This window comes from Penicillium rubens, assembly GCF_028828025.1.
Source record: "Penicillium rubens strain IBT 27055 chromosome Unknown utg000002l_segment0_segment0, whole genome shotgun sequence".
Taxonomy (NCBI): Eukaryota; Fungi; Ascomycota; class Eurotiomycetes; order Eurotiales; family Aspergillaceae; genus Penicillium; species Penicillium rubens.
In genome coordinates, this window is record NW_026890600.1 from 4,648,600 (window position 1) to 4,674,945 (window position 26,346).

The 26,346-nt window shown below is 49.8% G+C and overlaps 8 protein-coding genes across 8 annotated transcripts; 1 reads left to right on the top strand and 7 right to left on the bottom strand.

Annotated features, from left to right (window-relative positions):
- Positions 1-1,477: 1,477 nt before the first annotated feature.
- Positions 1,478-3,711, top strand: N7525_004259 (Zn(II)2Cys6 transcription factor; the record flags this gene model as incomplete). The annotated part of the gene is made up of 3 exons (XM_002565965.1): positions 1,478-2,533; positions 2,594-3,390; positions 3,471-3,711. 3 exons carry the CDS (start codon positions 1,478-1,480, stop codon positions 3,709-3,711), a joined length of 2,094 nt encoding a protein of 697 aa, XP_002566011.1.
- A 1,054-nt stretch (positions 3,712-4,765) lies between these two features.
- On the bottom strand, positions 4,766-8,287 carry N7525_004260 (ATP-dependent 3'-5' DNA helicase; the record flags this gene model as incomplete). Its single annotated transcript, XM_061212964.1, has 1 exon — positions 4,766-8,287. One exon carries the CDS (start codon positions 8,285-8,287, stop codon positions 4,766-4,768), a length of 3,522 nt encoding a protein of 1,173 aa, XP_061069985.1.
- Positions 8,288-8,871: 584 nt separating this feature from the next.
- N7525_004261 (uncharacterized protein) lies at positions 8,872-10,604 on the bottom strand (the record flags this gene model as incomplete). The annotated part of the gene is made up of 4 exons (XM_002565963.1): positions 8,872-9,758; positions 9,809-10,035; positions 10,106-10,379; positions 10,442-10,604. The coding sequence occupies 4 exons, from the start codon at positions 10,602-10,604 to the stop codon at positions 8,872-8,874; spliced, it is 1,551 nt and encodes a 516-aa protein (XP_002566009.1).
- Positions 10,605-12,648: 2,044 nt separating this feature from the next.
- N7525_004262 (uncharacterized protein) lies at positions 12,649-14,961 on the bottom strand (the record flags this gene model as incomplete). Its single annotated transcript, XM_002565962.1, has 4 exons — positions 12,649-12,714; positions 12,774-13,613; positions 13,702-14,828; positions 14,949-14,961. 4 exons carry the CDS (start codon positions 14,959-14,961, stop codon positions 12,649-12,651), a joined length of 2,046 nt encoding a protein of 681 aa, XP_002566008.1.
- A 542-nt stretch (positions 14,962-15,503) lies between these two features.
- N7525_004263 (Yip1 domain protein) lies at positions 15,504-16,590 on the bottom strand (the record flags this gene model as incomplete). Its single annotated transcript, XM_002565961.2, has 4 exons — positions 15,504-15,753; positions 15,818-15,967; positions 16,026-16,434; positions 16,503-16,590. 4 exons carry the CDS (start codon positions 16,588-16,590, stop codon positions 15,504-15,506), a joined length of 897 nt encoding a protein of 298 aa, XP_002566007.1.
- Positions 16,591-16,916: 326 nt separating this feature from the next.
- On the bottom strand, positions 16,917-18,569 carry N7525_004264 (xenobiotic compound monooxygenase, DszA family; the record flags this gene model as incomplete). The annotated part of the gene is made up of 4 exons (XM_002565960.1): positions 16,917-17,844; positions 17,912-18,159; positions 18,212-18,400; positions 18,450-18,569. 4 exons carry the CDS (start codon positions 18,567-18,569, stop codon positions 16,917-16,919), a joined length of 1,485 nt encoding a protein of 494 aa, XP_002566006.1.
- Positions 18,570-19,421: 852 nt separating this feature from the next.
- On the bottom strand, positions 19,422-22,081 carry N7525_004265 (pentatricopeptide repeat-containing protein; the record flags this gene model as incomplete). Its single annotated transcript, XM_002565959.2, has 2 exons — positions 19,422-21,200; positions 21,293-22,081. 2 exons carry the CDS (start codon positions 22,079-22,081, stop codon positions 19,422-19,424), a joined length of 2,568 nt encoding a protein of 855 aa, XP_002566005.2.
- A 2,359-nt stretch (positions 22,082-24,440) lies between these two features.
- Positions 24,441-26,147, bottom strand: N7525_004266 (putative C2H2 transcription factor (Con7); the record flags this gene model as incomplete). Its single annotated transcript, XM_002565958.1, has 4 exons — positions 24,441-24,790; positions 25,079-25,259; positions 25,539-25,732; positions 25,805-26,147. 4 exons carry the CDS (start codon positions 26,145-26,147, stop codon positions 24,441-24,443), a joined length of 1,068 nt encoding a protein of 355 aa, XP_002566004.1.
- Positions 26,148-26,346: the final 199 nt, after the last annotated feature.

Consider the following 26,346-nt stretch of genomic DNA (forward strand, 5'->3'; position numbering starts at 1 on the left):
TGACTAGAACCAGTTAGGAAAATGGAAGGACAACGAAAAACCCCCACATTTAGCAAACTATTGCTTCTTCAATCCTCGAATGAGAACCTCCAGACTCCCACAATCTCCTCTAACCGCCTCCACTTCGAACCGATCTCCGTCAACAGAACGTTTTCGGCATTTTTTTCTATTTGCGTGCTCAAGGTTTCAGAATTGCCGAGTCTAACCTTTTTTTTTATTGCGGGACTCGCCGTCAAGCATAATTTATGTACATACATACTACTCCGTATGGAGCACAAGTTAGGAGTCTAATCTTGTCGGAGCTTAACGGATAATCGAGTCATCCAGGACCCTTGTCGCTTTTGCCTTCGATCCACTGGCAATATATATGCAAGGCAAAAAGGCAAAAAAAAAAGACATCGACAAAAATCCCCGGGGTTCCGTCTCCTCCGTCTCCTATTAAAAAAGCAAGAAATTTTAGGACACATATATACCAGTCACTCACTGGCTTATCTCCCCTATTACCATAAACCGAAAATGGCTCGGGGAACCGGAACAGATGCATAGACGCTATGAATCATGATCCTCTGCATATTAGACCCAGCCAAGCCCTAAGACTGACTCCCCGTGGCTTGGGATCGTCGTTCTCGCCCCCCCTTTTTTTTCTCTTCTTTTCTTCCCCTCTGTCATTTTTCTGATACGCCGAGATCCGAACTTCGTCCGTGGAGATCTCTGCCTTGTGTTCTGCTCTTGACTAAAATGATATTCAAGGTGTTCCTGATCTTCGTTGAACAGGGGCTAGGACAAGTAATGATGTACAAAGTACGGAGTACAAAGAACTCATACCAAGTCGGTGTATCCAGAAGCAAGTATCACTTGGAATTTTTCCGTAGGTTCAAGGGGAACGAATAATTAGAATGAATGTCTAAAAAAATGACTGTATATAAGCTTGAAGGGCAATGCCTACTATGTTGTATAGACCAAGCCCCATATGTGGCGCCAAAGAAATATGTTTTGATTTAGCCGGAGCTCTCCTGGATCAGCCCATGTATCCACATATTCCATATTCCCAGATTCCCATCTACTATTCTTTGTTGGAGGTCCGGGATATAGCGTTGTACCTTCGTATCTATCGTATTAGATACATGAACCGGACGCAGATCGCGCTTTAGCTTATAGTCTGGATGCGACTAAAATAGAATTATTCATGGGATATATTGAAAAAGAAATAAAGAAATAAATGAATACGTTCGAAATGGTCATTTGGTCATTTTATACGGAGAAGTCAAGTCTTCTCTTCTTCCTTTTTTAATCTCCGCACGTCCCCGGTTCCATTAGTTTGGGTCATATCCAACCCCCACCAACTTCACCTCTCTTCTAGCTCTCTTTGATATTAAGAATGACTCGATCTTGTTGACTTGGATGGGACTAAGGGATTCAAGGAAAGGGAATCGAGGAACCAAGGGGATTTTAGTTGGGTTTTGTGATACCCGTGACAATGACGCATTCACGTCAGTCGCCCCAGGCGGCCATGTCGGGCTTTATGGACTCAATGAAACAGGATCCAAGCTCATCTTCATATTCCTTGTTTGGACCAACACAGTATCCTGAGAGTGTTGCGTTCTGGCACGATCCCTCCGCGACACCGACGATGATAGTGCCTCCTTCATATACAACCTCTCAGAAACAAGCCCTGTTCCAACCTCTCTCGGACCAGAAGAAGCATAAGCGCACCCGGAGCGGCTGCTTCACCTGCCGTTCTCGCCGGATAAAGTGTGATGAGACCCGTCCACTCTGTGAACGGTGTAGGAAAGGGAGCCGCGATTGTGTCTATCCGTCACTTACCGCATCGTCGTCCGCATCCAAGGCTAGCTCACGCTCTACCGCCAAGTCGCGCGCTGGTCGCCAGCAGTCTCACGGCAGCGATTCGTCCGCGAAGGTAGACTCCGACACTCTCAGCCCCTTGCAGCCCATCATCGACGAAGAGGAACCCGACAGTTCTGTATCCGATTCCCGACCGTCACCAGCAAGCGCCACAACTACATCACAGCCGGACCTGCGCAAGAGCCAGAGCGCCCAATCTCTTCGGAAACATAATGCAGGGCCCACTTCTGAACCTAGTTCTTACGGAAAAGAGCATAGTAGTTCGCCATCAACTGAGTCGCCGCGCTTTGAGTCATTGAGCGTGCGCTCGGGCAGCCTGGGACATTCCACAACAGAATTGATCAACAACGCGCGCCTGCCGGACGATTTGCGATTTTATTTGAATTTCCACCAGGATTTTATGACTCCCCCGCATTTCTTCTTGAGACAGAGTTCCTCCCATTTCATCCACTACAGCCTTGTCGAACTTGCCTTGCACTATGAGCCGCTCCTCTACGCCCTGGTGGGCTTTTCGGCCTATCATTATTCTTTACACAGCCCTGGTGGAAAGCTCTATAGATTTTTGCAGCACTATAATAAAGCCTTGATTCTCCTCCGGAAATCATTGGGTTCTGGAGAGGAGCACAGTGAGGCTACACTGTGTACTGTTCTTGTCTTGACAACATTCGAGGTATGTCGCTCTTTCCATAACTATTGCAGCGGCCTTTTTCTCATTTTGGTTTACTGTTAGGAATACATCGGCGACTGGATGAACATGATCGATCACCACCAGGCGGCACATGCTTTTATCCGAGAGCTAGTCACACCAGAGTCCGCCAACGTGAACGAGCTACATACAAATATCTTCTTATGGTACTCGCGCTTCGATGTGGTCGTGGGGATCCTGGCCGGTACCGAAACAGTCCTCGGTCGAGACTGGTACCTTGCAAAGGAGCAGTATGATGCCGAGCAAGCCGTCATATATCCTGATGATCCATCCAAACAACTCGCCCTTGTGGCATCAATCAACCGACGCTTCGGCTTGGATATGGCTTCCCTCTATGCGAAGTTGTCTCGCGGCATGATATCAATGGAGCAATTTGCCATCCAGAATGAACACCTGGGCCAATGGCTCGAGCAGGCCAAGACGATTCTCAGAGGATTCGATGATTACGAATACAAAGTGCAACACTACCCGAATAAGCAGCCCTTGACCGAAGATGATGTTGTCGATCCATATGTGCCAGGTGTCTTGCATCGAGGTCCCTTGTGGGATATCAATTATGCTTGGATCGACGTTCTCGCCGCCGAGACAATGTACAAGTTCCAAACCATGCAAGTCTTGCAGCAGCCTTTGCTTCAGGACTTGCAGGAATTGGCCAAGGCGCAGTGTCGCCTAATCGAGACGATGATTCGCTGGCCTCACAAGGAAAACGGGTATTGCATCAACTTTAAAAACAGCATTGGCATGTTGGGCATGTTTCTTCCCAGGGAGCATAAATATCAAATGTGGACCCGACGCACGTTAGCGTTGTTAGAGCAACATGGGTAAGATCCCACCGGCGTATCTACGTTTCGGAGTTAAATGATCAAGAGCAAAGCTAACCAGGAGCTGTCTATGCGAATAGGTACATCATCGTGCCTAGTTTCCGCACCGGGCTCGCTGCCATCTGGCAAGTTCCAGAGGTCAACCATTGGTGGCTCCCTAACGATGAAGGGTATACAAGCATTGTCCGCGAGATTCGTTCCTTGGGCGATGAGCGCTCATCTCAGCCACGCGATGAGAAGCGCGAGGCTGTCCGTGATATGAGGTCTCTGCTCGGGAAGTTGAATCTGGATGAAACCGAAGACGACCGGAGCCCTTCATAGTGGTCTTCAGTGAATGGGGGCTTTTTTCGTCTTTGCATCATTCATCTTCGGTGCCTGAGTTACCATGGTCTACAAGTACAACCTCCGCTTCGCTCTTGGGACCTCGTTCCTACTACCTACTCTCTTGACATTTTCATATCGAAGCATGAAACGTGCATGCTCATTACCTTATCCAGGCAACGCCCTGGCAGCCAATCCCACTCAATCTTGCGGCTGGACGACGCAAAACCCCGCGTCCCAGATGAAGAAATTTCCGTTGAACATCGACTCACACATTCATCCTTTCTGTTCTTGCCATCTCCTCACTCCTCCCCGCCGTCTTCTCGCCTTTTCTTGAATTGTCCTCGCTATATAATGTCTCAATCACTCTCCCCATCATTATCACATATACACGTCCTTACTCGCCTTATCTACCTTATCACACTATTATTCCTCCTTCCCCCTGGACCCCGAGGAGGTCTTTCTCGGTCATGACTTGATGTACATTTATTATACCCAAATTCCTATGGATCATTGACTGGTACCGTTCATTATCCCTTATGTACTTATACGTCCAAACTTCCAAGGGCACCTTCTCTTTTCTTCAATGAGTGGGAAAGAAAGCCCTGGATCAGCCTCCTGCTACAAATATGACGGAGCCATCCAAAAGCTCTTCCAGGATTTGACAGACTTGGCAAAAATATGACCCGTGACTGAGGCTTTGCGGGTGTTATAGATCGTTGCTTGCCCTATCCCTTTGAGGTACGGTGGACACCATAGTCTAGTGGTTTGACACTCTTGTATTTCTTATCCCTCAATCCGCTTGCTGTGGTGTTTGCCTACCTTCCGTGTCGCCTGGACCCGTGCCTGCCGTTTTGATCGCCGGTCAATCCAGGCGATGACTTTTTCTTTTTAATTTCTCTCAACCCCCTACACATCCTTCTGCCTCTTAACAGTCAGTAACTGCCCTCACCATGACGCTGAGCCTGGTTATCAAGGCAGTCGCAGGCAATTACTGGTTAATGTCAGAAATGAGCACTTGGTATCAACCAACACGACATAACTATAGTATCTCTCAACAACTAACCCGACACCCAGCCTTCCACGGCACGTCCTCGGCCCTGACGACAGTCTCCAACCCACCAGCCAACTCTCCCGCACCTACTCCTAACTCATCCCCCTCCACATCCTCGCCCCACGGCAAGGCATCAACATCCACCTCCCATCCTAGCAAACATCGCAGTATAACCCCAGCGCCAGCCTTACTCATAACAACATTCATCTCCTTGCATCGCTCATCACAAACACACTCGACGCAGCCCTGCGGCGAAAGACAAGAACAAGCCTCGATGCGCGCAACCGCCCGCCGGAGAAGCAATCCAATAAACTCAAACGCCTTACTAGCAATCCCAGAACCACACGACCCACCCTTCGCATCATAGAAGGTAAGCCGAGCAGGTCTCTGCCGCGAAGGCGGTTTAAGCTTCTCCTCGAATTCAGCAGGTACATTCGCACGGCGCAGCGGCCGACCGAGCTCTTTCTTCGCGACTTTGCATTCCGTGCGGACGTCACCGGGCGAGGAGACGACGAATGAGGGCAGGAGGGAGAGGACGGCATGTTCAGCGGCGTGGATGGCCGCGGCTACGTTTAGCCGGTGGGATTGGAGGATGTCGATAGCGCGAGGTGGGACATCGAGCCACATTCCCCTGGTAAGACGGTCGATTGGCGGGTTATCGACGGCGACGGCGTCGAGGACGCGGCCGCGCTTGTCGATTTTGAAAAAGCCGTAGACCACGGCGTGGATTTGGACTGCGCCGAAGAAGGCGCGCGAGGCGGAGGGGTCGTTGCCCACCGGACGCATCATTTCCGTTTCTATAGGGTCGATGTCGGTGAAGTCGCGTTGCATGGTGTTCCAGTCGACGTGGACGCGGACGACGCGCGCTAGGAAGGAGTCGGTGTTTAGTTCTTTGACCAGGTAGGTTGTGCCTTGGTGGAGGAAGATCCCGCCTTCGTAGATCGTGAAGAAGGCGCGCGAGGCTTCGACTTCTTCTAGGACTATGTTGCGGTTGTTGGTTGTGTCTATGACGGCGAAGTGTTGGTCTTCTGTGTCGCGGATTGAGACGCTGCGGGAGGGCTGCGGGCGGAATCGTGGGTGGCAGTGGTAGAAGCCGAGTGCATCTTTGGTGAGACGTGTTGGGGCTAGGGCAAGGAGCTGTTGTCCGAAGTATATGCTGTCTTCTTCTGGGCGGATAGGCATCTCAAATGCGGCACATTGGACGTGACCTTCGAGGATGAGCTCGTTGGAAAGGTCGATCTGCAGCTCGCAATTCGGTCGTGTGAATATTTCATCTGGATTCTGCATGTAGTGTTGGTCGGTGGGGTATCTATCCCCGACTAGGACGGATAGGGAGTCCTTGTTACGTCGACCAGCGCGGCCGCTTTGTTGGCGTAGATTGGAAATCGAGTAGGGGAACCCCATTGTGATGACTGCATCCAGGGAGCCAATATCAACGCCCAGTTCCAGAGCGTTGGTAGCCACGATTCCCATCAATTTCCCCTCGAACATTTCCTTTTCGATTTGACGTCGATCTTGAGGGCTATACCCGCCTCGGTAGCCCATCACCAGCTTGCCAATCTCGGTTCGGTCGAGTCTATCAAACTCGGCGCGCACGCCTTGTAAGAGAATTTCACATAGCTTCCTGATTCGGCAGAAGGCAATGACTCTCACGCCTCTGAGGATCAACTGGCAAAACAGCCTCGCAGTCTCAGTGACAGTGTCAGCACGCCCAGAGGTAGGATCTTTGGGGTCTTTGAATGGCGTATTCCAGCAGACAAACTCCTTACGACCAGAGGGGGATCCATCGAAATCGACGAGTTTTACATCCTGCACCCCAAAGACAGACTTCATGTGATCCTCCGGGTTTGCAACAGTAGCAGAGCAAGATATGAATTTGACATGACGATTACCCACTGCAGCACAGATTCTCCGGAGACGGCGCATGATAAAAGCGACATGAGATCCAAACAAGCCGTTATAGACGTGTAGTTCGTCGACAACAACAAACTTCAAATTTTTCAAAAAGGTGCGCCAGGAACTCTCCTGTGGCAAAATTGTAATATGAAGCATGTCAGGATTGGTGAAAATGATCCGCGCCTCGTCACGAATCGAGTTCCGGCTCCCCATTGGCGTGTCCCCGTCAAACGTTTCAACCATTGTGTTTTGCAGCCCGTTCATATACTGAAGTAGATCCATCATGCTGCGGCGCTGATCTTGCGCCAGAGCTTTAGTGGGGAAGATATACATCCCCCTGCTCTCCGGATCTTTTTCCAGCTCGTGCAGCATGGGGACTTGATATATAAGGGATTTTCCTGAGCTTGTCGACGTCGATACAATCACATTGTGGCCCTCATACAGGTGGTTAATTGCCTCTGTTTGATGAGCATACATCTGAGTGATTCCTTTTGTGTTATACAGAGCATTGACAAGGTCCTGCGAGAGCTGGAATGTCAGATCTCCGTACACAGGAGATTGGGCTTCGAACACTCGATGGCCTTCCGGCACAATCTGTGCATGATACCAATCCATCTCCCGAATCTCTGCAAGGATTTCCGCAATGGACTTTCGCTCCTTGGGAATCGTTGCTGGTGGCTTCGCCGCAAGAGGGGTATGTGCCCCGCTGCTTGGAGGGATGGGCAGGAAAACATTCTTCTCTTGTTCAAGAGCATCCACTGGATCAGTATTGTTGTCCTCGCATTGAACCAAAAATGCATCCAAAGCGTCTGAGAACTTGGAATTCCGTTTTTCAATCAAACCCAGCATCTGCTTTTGGCTGTAGACGGGCATTTTCAGATCGTCGTCTTTCATGCGACGCATAGCTTTCATAGGTTCCCCAGTCTTCGTGTTCAGTACTTCCCGCTTCAGATCACCGTCGACGAATTCAAATAACAGAACTTGCTTCGAGTCGTCTGCATGGTGAAGATCGTCACTACTGGCGTCTTCGGCTGTGTCCATGTCTGCCGCAAATGCCAGATTAGACCGCTTGTGTAACCCATACTGAGCTATCTCTTCATCTCCAACAGTCATTACTTCCAACTTGGCTTCATCCACATATTCGAACCGGACCGCTCCGGGAACTATGACTTTCACACGTGCGACATCCTCGGGAGTGAGTTCTCGCCCTTGACCAAGTTGAGCTTGCACTGCTTTCTTTATGTTGTCAAAAGTGGTGGCAAAGTGCTTCCGCGTGCAACAAAACGTGTACACGAGATTCAAGGCGCGATGGGTTTGCGAGAGGCGCTTAAAGGCATCTGGCAATGGCGCAGATGGAGTTCGCTTCGAGGGCTTCGGTGGCTTCGAGGGAGGCTTCTTCCCTTTGACTGCCTTTTTGACGGCTGCACTTTTGATAGATCCGCCTATCTGTACGTCGGATTCATTGGGCGGAGGACCAGCTGTAGTCGAGGGTGGTTGATCGGCAGGGTCTTGGGGCGACGCGTCTAAGGGTGGAGGCACATTAGACTCGAGGCCGCGATCGCCTTCTTGACTTCGTTTTCGTTTTAATGATGAGGCTTGCAGTGGTATTGACAAGGAGCCTGCCATGTCGAGGCTCCATAGTGCTATATGTTGGAGTAGAGGTTGATAAAAGTCCTAGTTGGCGGGAAACGCGAGATCACGTGCACCAATATCACCTAAAATGGCCATGCGTTCCATGGTTTAATTGGCCAATGCTCACAAGTGGGGGTCTCGATATATCTGCGTTTTGACTATGGTGTATTGAACAACTTCGCCTAGCATCAAAGGTGCTTCATTAATATATGTCATACTTGGGACGTGTTTGAGTTGAATATAATATATGTACAACACTAACTAGTGGTGCAATCTTTCCAATTCCCGCTGTCCTAAAAAGGCAAAATACAGTAGCTTCCGAGGTCGGACGTGTCATTATTATACACAAATATGCTTCCGAAAATGTTCTGGTTGGTTGTCTCTTAAATGTAATAGTCGCGAATTCGAATAGGTAGACATAATTTAGGTTTCGCCTGATCGGGAAACCCGCACCAGGGATATCTCATCAGTATCTCGATCTGAGTCTGCATCCACGCAGCCTCCTACTGTGAGACCACCGCGCCGCATCGGCTTAGTTTGCACCTCAGCACCAGATATTGCCTCGTCACGAGCGGGTATCAAAGATGCACATCATCACCCAGCAACCACTGAACATGGCGATAAGACATTCGGCCTTGATCCTGGGGCTGTCGGTGACCCGCTTGGAAGGTTTCCGCAAACATCAGACCACGCTCATAGTGTTGAACCCCCATTAAACCCTGCGGGCCATCCAAGTCGCTATATCCCTGCTGTGCATCAAACACCGCCGCGTATTGCAAGTCGGGCATGTCAATATTAATGGGGGTGGAAGGACGATTCTGGAAGCCGAGCTCGCCATTCCAGGTCATGTTCTGGATCGCCAGCAAGGTTCCATTCGTGATGATAAGATAATCCCAATCTCCGTTCGAGATCAGAACCCGGTTGGTCGCCTCAATCAGCCGTGGCAGGACGTGTTCCGTGGGATTCACAGACTCGTCGTATTGTTGCTCGGGTCCGGGGTTGTCGCTCACAAAGACACCGTCAACGCTGCAGAGCTCCCAGTCGATATCTTGAGGGACATGCAGAGCCTTCTTCACATCCGTGCGGTTGAAATAGGTTGCAGGACCCGGTTGGTAGGCAAGGTCTGTGGGGAAGCCCAGGACATCCCATAAGAGTGGACATGTTTGGGTGATCTTGTAGGGACTCCAGCATGGGTTCGGAGTAAAAGCTTCGTAGTAGATCATGTTGTAGATGTCGCACTCGTCGTAGACCATTTCTTTGGGGGGCTGCACTCCAGAGGCCGGATAAGTGAAATACTCCTCGAAATATTCCTTGTAACCGCATTGTTCGTAGGTATCTTGCAGCTCCCCCATAAATGATTGGTTAAAGTTGAACAGCTCAGCATGTTGTTCAACAAAGGGGTAAGAGGGGAGTACAGCCTGGATGTAATCCCATTGGCCGATGCACGCATCATACATCAGAGCTCCTAGTATGGATGAGAATGTGGGACCAATATAATGCAAGTTCGGGTCTTACCGCTGAGATTGAAGTGCTCGGTATCGTTCTTGTCGAGCATCGCGGCGGATATATAGGGCACATACCGGCCAGCATAACTTTCACCAGTTAAGAAGATTCGAAAGTTCTTGATATCATATGATTCTTGAAACTCCTCGAAAAACTGGACGAAATCGGCCGCGATGTCCTCCTCGCTAGTAGCAGTCGGTGTACCGTTTGAGAACCCAACTCCAACTGGTTGGTCGACCCTAAACACGTCAGTCAATTTATCAATGCATCCTTGGACATGCCATGTTTATGGTTTCACTAATGACTTACCATAACATATTGGTTAAGTTAACCCATGAATACTCGTTAATGACTGGTTCGTAGGTGCCGGGTTGCCAGGTAAAGCGGCCGTTCTCCTGCAAGAACCCCTGCATCGAACTACATCCCGGTCCACCATTCAGCCAAATTGTGAGATCGTTGCTTGGTTCCCCGATCTTCGGCTGGAAAATATAAAACAAGGACGCATTTTCACGGATCGGCATAAACCCCGAGTACATCTCCCCCAACTCGAAATGAACATCCGGTAGACTCTCCACCACATGAGCTGTGGAAATATTACACTTTGGTCAGTCGACATTGAAGAAGATGGATGGGAACAAAGCATACGTTTGGTCTTGTCCGTTAGAAATCGATAATTTGATGTATCAATCGGTCCAGATCCAGCATGGTGGGTGTGATGCCTGGAAGGATCTCGAGCCGGCTGTCTTGCTTGGCCGCCATTGATGGCAAGTGCGATCGCCAGCACTGCCGTGAGAGATCGACCAAACATCCTGGGAGTTCCCGTACCAGAGATCGCGTATGCAAGGAATGTGAAATCCGAATCGGCCCACTTGGGTAGAGCCAAGAAGAGGCTATGAAGTACTCTTATAACCCCTGTGCTGCTGGTATGGCAATCGAGCCCGTTCAAATTTTTTCCTGGGTCCTGCAATAGTCCAGTTTTCAGGGGATGCGTGCTAGTGGATGGCTACTGTTAAATCTACCCGCAAGTGGGTATGGATTGCAGAATGCGGTAATTCTTCGGCAATTTACCGACGATGTGTGTATCTCGATTAGAAGGAACTGAGTGCGGAATACTCCGTACAGAGTACTCCGTAGGAGCTATAGCTCTATATGTGACCATGCCTTTCTATGCAGCATGACCAAATTGTGGAACTAGGCGAATATGGGGTTACGATCAGATAATCTGTGACTTGTGAGATCCCAGATGTGGCTGGGGAGGGCTGAGTGTCTCAGATCGTCCAAGTTGCCAAGCTTGAATAATAATTATGCAGCTTGGACCCTTGTGCATCAGAGTATTATCCCAAAGTTCATCTATGCAGATATTGAAGCTACAACTCTATACAGATGGCAGGGGCGGCCCCGAGATCGCGTGTTGTGTCAATAATCAACTCTCAGGTCCACTTCTGCGCGTACAGTGACTCCAGGACTAGACACAAGTTTTGACACACCTTAGTTATATTTTTATAACTAACTAGTTATGTGTCTTTGGGTTTAAGAAGACAACACTTTTCCTACTCCTTTTTTTTTTTCTTTCTGTCTAATTCTATTTATTCCTGCTGCTGCTGCTTCTGTCGTTTCTTTTTAATATCTGTTTTGCACGAAGAATTGAAAACTGAACGTGAGAAAATTCAACTCCAAAGAATTGGTGCGCTGGTATCAACGCCAATTGATCGACATGGGCTCGTTACCCTAACGCTAAGTCGAGTTTCAGGAATAGCGGGTTAGGGCTACCTAGGTAGACTGTAGAGTATTAGATAGCCACCGAGTTAATACGAGAAGTAGAAAAATCTGGGCCCTCCTTGATGTGTTTACTGTTGGATAGCCTCAACCTGGAGAAAGACGTGTATAGCAGTTATAGTTACGGAGTACAGTATTGTGAAATACAAGAACTCCTTCAGCAAGTCTAAAAGGCGGGGAGAAGAGATGATTCGCTAATGGCTGGAATTATGGATCCCTCTGCTCTCCACCCCCGGAAAGTCAACACGACCCTCTCTATATAGTAAAAAGTTTAATGGACGTCCTCCTAACTTTCCAAGGTTGGAAGAATGTTGATGATTGAGTATCAGGACGGCCGTTGAAGATCGGCTTGTCGCTTCATGACAGTACGACTTGATGGCCATACTTGGGGAATTCGTCGCAGGTGCCAGACCGCTACGGCGATGCGCATCATGGCAAATTGGAATCAAAGAAGACAGTCGGGAGTCAATATAAAGGTTGAGGACGATAATATTTGATGAATATTATGCACAAGCATGTGCGTTTTGTACTTGAGCTCGAATACGGACGACTATACGAACGATTATACCGGATGAACGATAGAAAGCCACGGACTCCGCAGGTCCTGGCATTCACGACCTTACTATCTTCTTCACTAGCCAGATAAATATGTTAGGTATACCTTAGGCGGGTATACCACGGATAGAGTACTGGCTATATAAGGTAGAGAATCAAGAGAGGATAGGAGGTAGGGGTAGATACCTAGGTAGGAAGATATGAAGAAGAAAAGAACCAATATAGGTGAAGCAATATCGTAAATAGAACCTATAAAAGGATATTAACTAAATGCAATTGGAATAGCTTATTGGTTCTATATGTTGGTAGGGATATAATGAGTGCATACGAGAAGATGTAATGTTTACACAAGTGTATTAAAGAGCCCTGGAGCGCTAAAACTGCAATAAGAACACTGAGTCCCTACAAGAGGGGTTCTCTCTCTCTCTCTGCCTCTCTGCCTCTCTCTTCCTTTTTTTTTTCCTTTCCTTTTCTTTTTTTCTCCTTCATTTACAAATCCATGGCCAGCACGTGAAAATGAACTAGATTTTGTCCAAGATGTCCTTAAGGACATCATAAAGTTCCTGGGCCGGCTTCTCATTACCGAGCTGAATTGATTCGTTAGCATTATAGTCAACCCCGAAAAATTGAGAACTTGGAAACTTACCCTCAGGAGAAGGCTAACTACCTTTTCGTCCTCCTTGGACGCCAGGTAGATGTCGCGAGTAGTTGGGCGAGAACCCTTGATGTCACCAAAGGGCATTGTCTGCCAAATCGCACTGTTCAACATAACGCGTAGGGCACCATCAGCACGCATGATAATGCGGCCAGATTTCTTCCCGTCGGACTCCGTCTTGAGGTTAACCTTGAAGGTGCCGGCACCACGCTCCTTCCATTTTTTGTCGTCAAAGCCATACAGCTTGCCCTTGGCTGTGAACTCGGTGGTCTCGTTTTCTTCGCCGGTTTCGACTGAATTTTCCGATCGGTATGAGTCACGGGCCATATTCGGGGTCCAGGGGGAATGCAACAACGCGGGGTCCATACCAGTTTGTGTGTGGAAACGCTCGTCGGTCTTCTCGGCAACAAAGGTGTCATCAGGTTCACCGACTGGTCCGTCCTCATCCTCTTCGTCGTCAGATTGTTCTGCGCGGAGGGTCTTGTTACTGGACTCCGCAAGGGAAACGGGGGCATTGGGAGACGCGAAGCTGGTCAGCTTACCGGCTGACCCAGAGAAAGCGGCGGGGGCATTGGGAGACGCGAAGCTAGTCAGCTTACCGGCTGACCCAGAGAAAGCGGCGGGGGCATTGGGAGATGCGAAACTGGTGAGTTTACCAGAGGGGGCGGGGAAAGAGCTGCCAAAGGCAGAGAATCCGGAACCGAGGCCACTGAAACCAGAAGGCGTGGAACTTTTGGTTGCAAAAGGCGAAGCATCAGACGTCGATTTATTCGGCATTGCGAAAGGTGAAGGGTTGGAAGAAGCTTTTCCGAATGCACTCGCGGTGAAAGTCTGTCAGAAGCAGGTGTTAGTGGAAGATAAGAAGAGTTGGGGGGGGGGGGGGGGGGGGGGATTGGGGAAGACGAGGGAGCAAACTCACTTGGTCCACCTTAGCCTTGCGCTCCTCTGAATTGTCACGAGGTCTCTTCTTCTCGGGTTGTGAAGAGTCATCCTCGTTTCCGACGGTCATTCCAAGACTCTGTAGGAATCGAGCGTGGTTAGAACGAAGCACTTCAGGGTCAGGGGCTTCAACCGAGGGTCTAGGGTAATCAGGGTTGTATGAGACAGGCGGGGAGGGTGAACAGTAGTCAGGTAGCGAGTCTTCGGACGGAGACTTTCTGGTTGACTTGGGGGCTTCAACCGAGGGTCTAGGGTGATCAGGGTTCGATGAACTGTATGGGACAGGTGGGGATGAACGGTAGTCAGACAGAGAGTCTTCAGACGAAGAATCTCCAATTGATTCAGGTTTTTCAAAAATATGAAACGACTCATCCTTGAGTGCTTCAGGCAAAGGCTGATCAGGATCGAGGTAATCAGGCAATGGTTGGGTAGGGGTCACAGGGGACGGAGCCCCAGCGGATCGTGCTCCAGAAGGAGGGGCTCCAGATGACAGGGTTCCAGGGGGTGGGATTCCAGGGGGAGGGGTTCCGGAGGACGGGGTTCCAGATGGAGGAGTAGGCTTTGCAGAAGGAATGGTGACATGTATTTTGGACGATTCGCCTTCAGTGGATTTGGAAGTCGAGGAAGCCAAGGAGACTGCTCCAGCTGTCACTTTGATACCAATCTCAACAGGAACAGTCACATGGCTAACCTGCTCGAATCCACCAATTGAGACCTTGATCTCAAGGTCCAGGGGAAACTGGACCTTGGTCTCGGGAATGTGGCTCATGATCGGGTTGTGGGACGGACGTGTATTGTGAACCGAAGTGCTCACAGGTGCTGTGGCTAGCACATCTGTACTCACATCTTGGGTAGTGGTATCTTTGGGGACTGCGGCGTGCTCGGAGTTGCGTGCTGCGGGAACAGCAGTAGTGTCCGGGGTGCACTCTCGGGATCGCTTGATTGGGGGTGAGTCGGTGGCTCCGTCTGTGTTGTCGAGGGAGCGCTTTCGGTTTGGACGTGTAGAAATTTTGTTTTCGCCCACAGCATCAAGGTTAGTCTGCTTGAGCTGCTGTCGCACAGGGCGTTCGCCGCTGTCATTGTCGGAGGGAGGCGACTGCGCAGTTACTGTCAAGACAATATCGTCAGATCACATGAACGTCGGAGAAAGGCATGCGGCAGAAAGGGTGTAGATCCGGAAGAGAGCTGCAGGTCGGAGCAAAGACGGATCACTAAATTGAAACGCACCTGTGCGGTCCATTGTTATGAGCTTGGAAGTTGTCAGCGAAACTGCCCAAGTATGTGGGGGATTTGAGGCTATGCGCCCAAGCAATGATGACATACCGGATCGATTGGGACCAGCCAAATCGAGGACGAATGGAAGGGTTGAGATATGCGAGATATGCGAGATTTGCGAAAATTGTGAAAATTGCGAAGTTTGCGAGCAGAATAACAAGACGATGGAAGGGTGGAAAGGTGAGAGAAGAAGGAAAAGCCTAGCTTGCGGGTTCTTATAAGTTGACCGCCGGGTGCGGGGCCCAACAAACGGGTTGAATAGCAAAGCGTCAATGGAAATGGGAACAAAGCATACATGTATTCACCTCAATAAAACAATCTATTGTTGCCTCGGATACAATTTGCAATAAATTCAATTCAAAGCCTGGGATATACCGGTATCCGCGCTATTCAAATACGTTCAAACAATCAAACAATCCAATGTTATTGAGATTCATTGCGCCGGTGCCTATCAGAGGCATGTGACGGCGCATTTCCTTATTGAGCACAATATCACAATAGAGAGCCTTAACTGATGAAGCAGAGACAGCCGATCGCAATGTAGAACACAAACAGCGGGTACACTGCGATGCCGACTCGGTTCCGCACCACTCCCGAGCCTCCTAAGATGCTAACTCCAGCTGCTAAAGACCATGCGACTAACACAAGATATACTGGTATCCGGGCGATGGTAGGAAGCCCTAGCGCACTCAGCATGGCGGCGATGACCAAGGGGAATAGCGTATAACCGATAATGCAAATCGACTGGAAGAAAGAACTAACAGGCCGAGGCCATAATGTCAGCTAACTGCGACATCGGGGGGATGATCCATAGCACTTACATCTTGCCGCCAAGGAGCTTGATCTGAAGAGTCACAGCTGCTTCTCCGATCCAGACCAGGCAGAAAACACCCGAGAAAACCACTGACGATTGATCACCCTTTGCGATAGACAAGAACAAACTCAAGACCAGGCAAAAGACAAGCGGACCCCTAAAATAAGCCCTGTGTTAGATTTTATACGGAGTTCTCCGAGGGTAGGATGGCTTACCAGAGATCCCAGTCCCGCAACCCATCGCTCATGCCACCCTGCAGGACCACGTCGGCATCCGGCCAGCGTCCAACGAGTCCTCGAATGTTACCACCGAATCCAGACACACCACCTTGTTCAGCATCAGCAGTGCCACTGCCTCCACGCTGCATCATACCTCCAAGCAAGTACTTCGGCCAAAGCACCTGGCGCATCTTCTCCCACACGGCAACCAAGTCGCGTGACAATGTCTCCCAAACGCTCTCGTCGATGGTATTTTGTGTCGCACGGCGATCTTCACCACCAATAGAGGATGTTAGGTAGTTGCCATAGCCAGAGGCGTTTCCTCGGTTGCTCGAGCTGGATTCAATGTTGCCTCGCAGAGGGGCCGTGTCGGAGGTATCGCGCAGGGGGTCATCAGCCTCGATGGCTAGAATCACGTCAAATTAGCATTTTGCCGATACTCCGGCAGTCACTGGGGGAAATGATAGTACTCACCATCATCGGCTTCGATCAAATCATCACCCAGGAGAGACTCGTCATCATGGGGCTCATCATGGGGGTGGCCTTGGTGTACGGTAGCCATGGTTCGCGTGGTATGGTCGTGTCGATTGAAATACTAACACAATAATGGCACCTCCTTTAGTTTTAGTCCTCTCAGAGGCGAAGTCAGGAAAGGTCAAGGTAATCGAGGAGTATGAGGGAGTTGGCCAAGCTGTCCCGGAAAGGCTAGAGTGGCATTACGTACTGGGTCACGGGTAATGTTACCAGGCACGTTTTGTTTCACCTTTCACCTCTCCACACCTCTTGCATGCATATGTATTATGGGGTTTTCTGATCTTATTTCATTCAATGATCTTCTATCTCCATAAATTAAATGAGACATTAAATGTCTTAAATGTCATTCGACAGTCAGTTTTCCTCGGTACCGTCAACATAAGGCTCGTCCTCCTGATACACATCGTACTTGTACTTGTTTCCAATATGATCAGCCCTGAGCTCTTTCTGTCCTTTGCCAAAAACCTTCTCACGGGCTGTGAGGGGCGGCTCTGAGGGGTCTGGGAGCTCAGGATAAATCCCGCGTCGCCTTAGCTCGGGGATGAGCAGGTCAACCACCTCCTCGAAGGTGCCAGGCGTAGTGACATAGGCAAGATTGAACCCATCGAGGTCAGCGTCTCGGATCCAACGCTCCATCTCATCGGCAACGGTAGCAGGGCTTCCAATAGCCACTGGGCCAAGACCACCGATTGCAGCCCTCTCGGCAACCACACGAGGCGTCCAACGCGGGATATCCTTGCTGGTCGTGAGTAGCGAGTCAAGCAAGCTAGTGACTTTGTTTGCCTCCAATGAATCTGAAGCGGTGATGTCTTGGTCCAATGGGATTTTGGAAATGTCAATGCCCGTCCACCCGCTGAAAAGGACCAGTCCTCCAACCACCGAGGCGTACTTCTTCAGCTCCTCATACTTCGCCCACGCCTCTTCGTCAGTCTCGCCTACAATTGGCGTGAAGGTACTGAAGAACTTGATTGATTGCGGGTCACGGCCTCGTTCTGCAGCTAGCCCGCGGATATTTGCGATCTTCGGCTGCAACACCTCTGGCGAATGGGAAGAGACAAAGATTGCCTCCGCATGTGTCGAAGCAAATTCCGATCCTGCAGGGGAAGTTCCGGCCTGGAAAAGGAATGGTGTCCGCTGCGGAGACGGGTCGACGATGTGTCGTGTGCTCAATGAGTAGTACTTGCCCTTGTGGTTGATCTGGCGGACTTTATCCGGGTCAATGTACGTGTCTGCTTCGGCATTGGGCGACAGGGCATCAGGAGCCCAGGAGCCCTCCCACAGTCTATAGGCACAAGCACGAGTTAGTCTCCAAAGCCATCATCTAACCGAGCTATGGGCATGCAACTCACTTATAGAGTACCCTCAAATACTCATCTGCCTGGCGGTACCGTTCGTCATGCTCAATTGGAGTATCCACACCAATGGCTTTGAAAGCTGCTTTCTTATATGAGGTCACGATGTTCCAGCCCAGTCGGCCATTAGTCAAATGGTCCAACGTTGAAAAGCGCTTAGCCAGCAAAAAGGGCTGCTCGAATGAAGTCGACGCTGTGATGCCAAATGCCAGGTTCTTTGTCACTGCAGCCATTGCCGAAATGGGCTAATTGGGAAGTCAGACTCTGATCGGAACTTTTGGTTTTGTTGGAACTCACGATAGTTGGGTCTGTCACCGGCCATTGCGCTGCACGCCGAATACACTCGTCCAATTTACCCTCATAGGTATCATGACCTCCAGTTGTATCTGCCAGAAACAACGCATTGATTCCACCGCGCTCCAACAGCTTCGCCAACTCTATCCAATATCCGAGTGTCCGCTTGGTCGCAGACTTGTCTTTGGGATTCTGTGAAGCTGTCAGCATTTTGGCCCTGCGAATACAATCCTATACCGACCTTCCATTGTCCAGGGGACAAATGTCCCACGGTTGACATGTCAAAAGCATTAAGCAAGATTTGTTTCTTGCCATTGTTCGCAGCTGAGCCATTCTGGCTAGCATCTGCACTGTCTCCCATGATTCGCAGGTTTCAATATACAAGATGCTTGCTTTCTTGCTCACGTTCTAGTTTCTCGCGAAAGTTCAAAATGATTGAGCGATGTTCTATAAGAATGAGACAGCCCCCCATGTCCCAAATAACAAAGCCCGGGAGGACGGCTTTACACAAGCATACTACCCCCGCACCATCCTAACTTGGAATTCGTTCATCGCACACGTATCTCGCGCCATCGACAATGTGAGTGGGGTACGGCAGACCTCCGAGCCCCGACAGGTGCATTCTCAGAACGTCATATGGCGTGCCATAGACCAAACATTCGCCATCATCCCCACTGTACCTGGGTAATCACCACATTGTCTTGTGGATATCTTTGGCCTCCGAACACTAATGCCAGCAAAAACTACTATAATCTATCGGACCATTTTCCTAGGCGTAACATCAGTATTGGTGACCGGGGCTAACACGTTGTAGGGATGCATTTCATCATCGGCTATCAAATTGCGTGACATTGTCCTCATCAACAACCCGACTTGGCGAAGTCTTGAATACTATACTCCTTTGAATTGATGTTCGTTATTGTCGATATGGGGTATAAAAGATAGGATAATAATGATGAGATTTGGATGTCGGAGGGCAGGGATCATACATAAATCTAACAAGTCGATAGCAACATCAAACCCATTTATAATCTTGATTATTGTTTCATGTTAGAAGTAGAGAATGTACCAAATGGTATTATGTACATAATGCAGATATGCAACGCCATCTATAGCCCCCAATGTGTGATATACAAACATAATACAATCGAGACCTCACTCGGTCTCGTCGTGTCCAAAACACGAAATAATACTAAGCCTCAATCCGTGCTCCTCACGAAGAAGAGTCCTCTTTCTGATCGGAACCTTCTTGGTCCCGAGAGTTGCGAGCCTCCCACTGGAATTTTCTGATGCGTTCCCGCGCCTCCTCCTTCTGCTGAGGCGTCGGGTATACCTTCTTCCTCTTGAAGCTCTCAATAACGTCCTTGTCAGAATACTTCTTCAGCATCTTCGAGTCATCGTTAAGGGCCTTGCGCTCAGCCTTCGAGACGTAAGCCTTATAGTCCGGCTTGAGGGTGTCATCAACCGCCAGACGAACGCGCGACATGATCTTCACAGCTGCCGGACCGGCGACAGAATCCGAAAGTGTGTTCTGGATGGCACTCCAGCGAGTCTTGGACTCGGGTTTGCCGTGCTCCATTGCCTCATGCAGCTGGAGGATATATGGCCGTAAGGCGGCGATAGCAACTAGTCGCAGCTTCGCTTGTAGCTTCCTGCCCAGATACTCCAGTCTAGGAGATTTAGAGGCTGTGGGGTCATCGCTTGCCTCGAGTCCTCTGAGCTGCAGAAGGACGGACGAGTTGGCGGAAAGGATCTGGATCATTTCCAGATAGCCTTCGAGGACGCGGATGTCAGGTAGAATTAGTGCTTTGTCCATCAAGGCGAGCAGCTCGTTCGCGTGCTGGAGAACTGAGCGGTTGCGGCGATCACGGCGGCAGACACTGAGAGCGACGTGGAATGCTGTTCCGTTTGCTTGGCCGGAGGGAACCATCTGCTCACGCATGGTTTTGACGCTGATTTTGCTGGAGCGGGAGATGCGGAGGAGGCGGAAATATTGGATGTAAGTGAAGGTATCGGGATCAATGCGGTATTCGTGGTCGTCCAAAGTCATGTATTTCCAATAGGCCTGTCCACCTTCGGCTCCTTGGGTGATGGTGAAACAAGCATTCAGGATAAGAGTCAGTTCCTTGCTGTCCGGTTTAAGGAATGATAGCTCCTCCGCCTGAGGAACAACAGGCTTGAAGAGCTCTGTAAAGTCTTCCTCTTCCTCCTCTTCCACTTCCGCTTCTTCCTCCTCTTTCTCCATCTCTTCTTCCACTTCTTTCCTCAAGTCTTGTTCAACTTCCTCGGCTGATTTGAAACTTTGGATTGGTCGATCGTTTTCGTCTACAAACGGAACGTCTTCCAATTTTGATTGCCGCGTAGCCTCTGAGACTTCCATGGCCTGAGTTTGCTCGGGGGTGATCCTGCGGCGGGTCGTCTTCTCGTTTTCAGTGGGTCGCTTCTGCAGTATGGGAATTCCCATGGTTTGCTTGTACAATTCCATGACATTGTAACAGTCAATATCACTACCGCCTTCCAGAAGCAAGCTGGCCATGCCGTTAACAAGTTCATTGTCAATTTGCAAGGTTTGGTTCTTCCACCGCCAGACGACATCGGCCCAAATCCGCTTTCCTTCGGTAATAACCTGGGCCTTCCGCTCGAGGATTTTGTCAATCTCATCAGGAGACATTTTCTCTATATCTCTGCGAGATGCGAATTTGACAGCGTTCAAGATAATGGTGTAGGTGGCAGCATCCGGTGCACCTGGTCCCTCTTCGGGTAATTCACCGGCAATCTTCCACAGCCGATCCATATCCCCGTGACGATGGCAGACGGTAAGCATGGCGTTGGTGTGTATAATATCAAGCTTAGCTCCAGAGTTCGGTGAGCTAATCGAGCGGTAGACAGAGGCGGCAGTTTTGGCGACATCCAATGACCTCGGGGCTGAGCTGAAGCCCTTCAACATGATCGTGTACGTTCTGGGAGTTGGTCTCCTGCCACGCTTTTTCATCTGTGAGAGGAATTCTGTCAGTATACAAAATCCACACCCCAAAATCCCAGGTAACTCTCTGAATGGCAGCATCACAGCACGACAAAACTCACATCATTGTAGAACTTAAACGCAGCCTGCGGGTGATTCTGATCCATGCAATATTGCAGGAGATGATTCCAGGCAACATCACATCTCATCCCCTGCTTTGTTCCAGCACGAACCAAGGCCGCCGCCAGGGCCGGATTACCACTGTGCAAAATGCGCGCAACCCGATCCGCCATTTTGCGAGGGTCATTTAACCATTTCAGCTCCTCATTGATTATTTTCGGCGTGAGTTTGGGCATAGCTCGAGGCTGGCCACGATAGCTGTTGTCCTCGGGAGCCTCGCCATCGGCGGCATCGGCCTCAATATCGGCCTCGATATCTTGTTCTTTGGGTGTCTGGTCATCAGAGACACCGCCCTCCTCCACCTCGTTTTCGCCATGCTGGTAATCATAAGGATCATTCTCCAGGTTCTCGCTTTCAGCAGCCTCTGGATCCAGAGCCTTACTTTCGGAACTTTCAAGCTCACTGTTGTACCGTCCGGTAAACGAACCCGACGCAATAGCCATCAAGATGTCATGACTCTCCCTAGACTTGACACGCTGAGCCTCCCGCCTATTGCCATGCCGACTCCTAAAATGTTTCTCGCCAACATGTCCTATGCGGCGAGCATCGCTGTCTCTATCGGAAGAGCGGTTGAAGGAGGACGAGGAGGAGGTAAATCGGCGATAATCACTGGATGCGATCCATGTCTGCGGTAATCGTTGGGATGCGGTAGTAGCACGGTATTGTTGCGCGGTGAGAAGTCGGCTGCGCAAAGCTCTGTTCACGAGCGAGCCCGGAAACCGGAATGTCATGACCGGATTAACAGTAATCTCCAGGTATTAAGCTTGTGTCCTGCACAATGCTATAAGGGAGACACAAATTCAACAATGACAAAGTGGCAAAATGAGAAAATAAGAACAGATTGTTACTTCTTCATTGCGTGTTGGACATGGACCGCGAGACAATTTCGCAGATTGTCTGGACGCTAGTTCATATCGGGTCTAGACTTCACGCCTATATATTCAGGCAACAATACTTTATGCCTGAGGCACCATTAGTACCTCAGATTCCTTCCAAGTCCGACTAGACTGCAAGTAGTTTAGTTTCCCATTCAACCCATGTTCCCTGCGGGCCTCGACGGGAACGCTAGAGCACATTTCCCAGAGTCTTCTGTGCGTTTAAGTACTTCACTAGTTTACTAGTTCCTCGGGGCACTCCGTGGATCTGCGTTACACTTAGCTCATGCACTGATCCGTGGATGAAGTGTACTTACCTACTTTAAATCAACATATACTGAAGTGCACGTCAGACTTCACATACTACATAACGTTCTCCGTCTCATTGATTTTCTATTATTGGATCCTCAATATCTAACCAAAGCCACAGGTTTCAGGTCCTGGATTATGCCCAAGTATTCCCAAGATCAGTTCCAACAACATACACCACCATCAATCCATGATCCAAAATCAAAGACCTTGCATAGCTACATATGGTTAATAGACATGTCTCATTTACCTACTCCATACTTATACCCATGCAGATCACACTACATTCCGCCTAGCTAGCGTCCACCCTAGCCCAACCGGACTATACTTTGTAAGATGCACGGCCAACCTAGAGTAGCACACGACACTAGTCTGAAGCTAACAGACCACCTGGATAGTGGAGACAAGAGAAACAGACTAAGCGCTAAGCAATGTGATATACCGCGCGGCTTAGGCAGGAAGAGGAAGCAAGCTAGAAACAATTAGGAATAACATAACTCTAAAAGCAAAATTAGTTTCCCCACGATGATATCGGTGGCTGATACTAATGTCCAACACGTGGAGACGCCTTCCGGTACTAGCCTCCTGTCTCATGTATGATGTACAGTCCACATATAGTATGCTGCGCTTTGTCTTATTCGGTTCTAGTCAGGTACATATGTACCTTGTGCAGTAGTTGCCAGTGCGTACGCACATCAAACGGCCAATGCATGGTATTGTGCTCGGCCTACGGTAAGTGCCGGTACTACTTTTTGCTTATTCTGGTTAGGTGTGGCTTATATTAGGATAGTATTGTGGTTGTTTGCTTATTTATTCTTCCTGCTAAGGCATGTTTGGTTCTCTAGGTCGGCTCTATCTGCCTTTTTTTTTTTATGACATATTTAGTTTAGGCTAACACACAGCAGAGATACCTCAGGGCTTTCGCTTTTTCTTTTCTCTTGGGTTGTGATTATACTAGCCTGCATTGGTAACTTCTGCTTTCTACTTTCTTGCCCAAGTTTTTACTGGAAACGTGCCATCTTTCGCATGCACAATTTCTTGGGATATTTACACCACATCAGCACGACAGCAAGAATACCTAGGTAGCCACTAATATTAAGCCGATTGCAGATAATGAATGCACTAAGATAGAAAAGGACAAGTGAAAATGAATGATACACATAATCAGATTGGAACATAAGTCCGTGGAGCATAATGTACGTTAGAGAAAGGAAATGAAGAAAAGAGAGAGGAGATAAGAGAACACACTTGGGTGCTAGCAAAGTGAACAAAAAAGGAAACGAGAAACAAAACTAAATCAAAGAACCCCCGGGAAGACGATTTTGGGAGAATGCTGTTGATAATGAACAGATGCAAATAATCCACCGCCCAAACCATCCTTGAAGCCACGACCCCGGCAAACGGGCAAACAAAGATAAGACATACACCACTTCTGCATCAGATTTCAAGTAGGAAACAGAACGGAGAGAAGGTGCAGAAGGGCAACACACCCTCTCAGCTCAATGCACTCTAACACAAAAAGGATGACAGGTATAGAACAAAGCTGGAAAGGCCACTCTTAGACAGATCAGGAATAAAAGCTGCAGAGGTTGGTATCATAGCACGAAAGACTTGGGAGTGGAAGGATGTGGTGTATTGGGGGAAATGGGAATCGGAGTCCAGGACGAGAACATTAGTCAAGGACTGGGGATATCGTGATAAGAAAGAAAAAGCAAATGCATTTCCGTCCGTGTAGGTCCATAGCGGAAGAAGTGATTATGTGGGAAAGATTATTGCGGATAGTTGGCGGATTGAGTCTCTGGAAGCCGTAGCAAATTTATGGATCAGCAGGACAGGTCGGGCGGGGATGACCTTGTCGAAAGAGAAGTCCAGAGGGTCGATCCTGGTATGGAGATAGGCGGCGACGTTACTCACGTTGCGGGTACACAGGTCCGCTCTGGTAGGGAGAGTGAGGGTAGTTGGGAGGGTAGGCCATCTGTGCGTTGTTCTGGTAGACCATGCCACTGCCAGGAGGACCACCGTACTGGCTGGGAGGCTGGCTATCCGCAGGCTGGTAACCGATCGGAGGGAGTTGAGGGCGGACTCCACCGGCGTAGGCAGGTGGCTGTCCGTGGGATGGGTCAGAGGGGTTGGGAGGCTCGACCTGGTTGGCCTGGGCAGCCTGAGCGGCAGCACGCTCACGTTCCTCAATAGCCTTGCGCTGAGCCTCTTCCTCCTTCTTGCGAGCCTTCCATTCCTTGCGGATTTCCTTGAATTCTAAAAGAACAAAGTCAGCAGTGAACTTGGATATTAATAACCAGTTTCCAAAATGGGAAATAGCATAGAGTATGCTTGCTAGCGGGGGGACGGCGGGAAGGGATAAGAGACAAGCTTAGCCTCCACGCCATCGGCCACGCTACTGCGGGCCCCGCGACACCTAGTGTAACTCACTAGCGTCCAGCAGCCGGCGCTAACCCGATCCAGCCATTTGCGACGAAAGATTCAACATCTCCGTCGCATTGGCCCCCAACTATCTAAAAGCAAGAGAAAATGAGATGAACCTACCCTCAGGAGTGCGCTTCGCGCCATGCGACTGCATAGTGACGTGTGCATTCAAATGGTTTAGAGTACCATATGCTTTCTCACATCCGTTCCATCCACACTTATACATGCGCTCAATTTCCTCGTAACGGCGACGAGGACGCTTGTGCTGTTGTGCGCCAGGAATTGGGACAAATGAGTAGACCTAGATTAAAGGAGACTGGGAATCAGCTTTGATCAAACCCCAATAGATTGGAAAACCACCCAATCCTATCCACAAAAGGAAGCGATTGAGGGGCAGAGCACGCTGTTCTTGACGATCCCTAGGACGGCCTACGGACCGTATAATCAACCCCAGAGGCATCCAAGACAACAATGATTTAACAAAGTGAAAAGCCTTCAGAAATACCCCCTGGAATCATCAAAAACATACCTTTGGAGAACGCGGCCCTGCAAGTGCACCAACAGGAGAGGTAGAACCAACCGTTGTGGCCGGGGAAGCGTAAGGTCCCGGCAATCCATGATGCTGTTGTCCATAGCTATGCGGCCAATCCGGACGCGCGTACATATGCTGAGGCGGAGGGGGGTGACCCTGGTACTGCGCCATCTCGTGCCCCTGAGGCTGATAGGGAGAGTAGGGGGGAGGATAGGTGGGGCTGTTGGCCGGAAGCGAAGGATCTATAGGAACGGGCGCGTCAGACTTTGAGTGCGGACTGCGCGGGCCCGTAGGCAAGGTGTTGATGAACGGACTTGTTGCTTGAGCCATACCTGCCGCAGCGCCCGGTTGGGAGTTGGGGGCGTATGACTGGGGAGGACGGTGAAGGTAGTCCTGGTAGGCAGGCGAGCGGGCGGTCGGCGGAGGGTTCAGACCGTAGTCCGACTGGGGGGTGTTGGCCGAGGAAATATTGGGTCGCACCTCAGGCTGCGGCTGCGGCGTGTACTGCGGCGTAGGGCGGACCTCGGGTTGCGGGGTGTAGTGAGCAGCAGCAGCAGAATTTTGGTCTGCAGGTTTTTGTTCAGAAGGTGCGTCGGTGACGGTGTTTGGGTGGTGCGAACCTGGCTGTGCGTACTCGGAGGCGGGCCGGTTGTCCATAAAAGAGGAGATTCGCGCGCAAGGATGCCGACGAATCTATTGAAGGAAGAGTTTCTTGAGTTGGATCTGTGGAGACGCGTCAACATAACAAGTGGGAAAAAGTCGGGGAAATTGACAAGTCCGACACGTTCCAAGCAAGGGGATGGGAGACTAGGGTTGCCACGTTGGAATCGTGGCTAACCTCTTCAGATCTACCTAG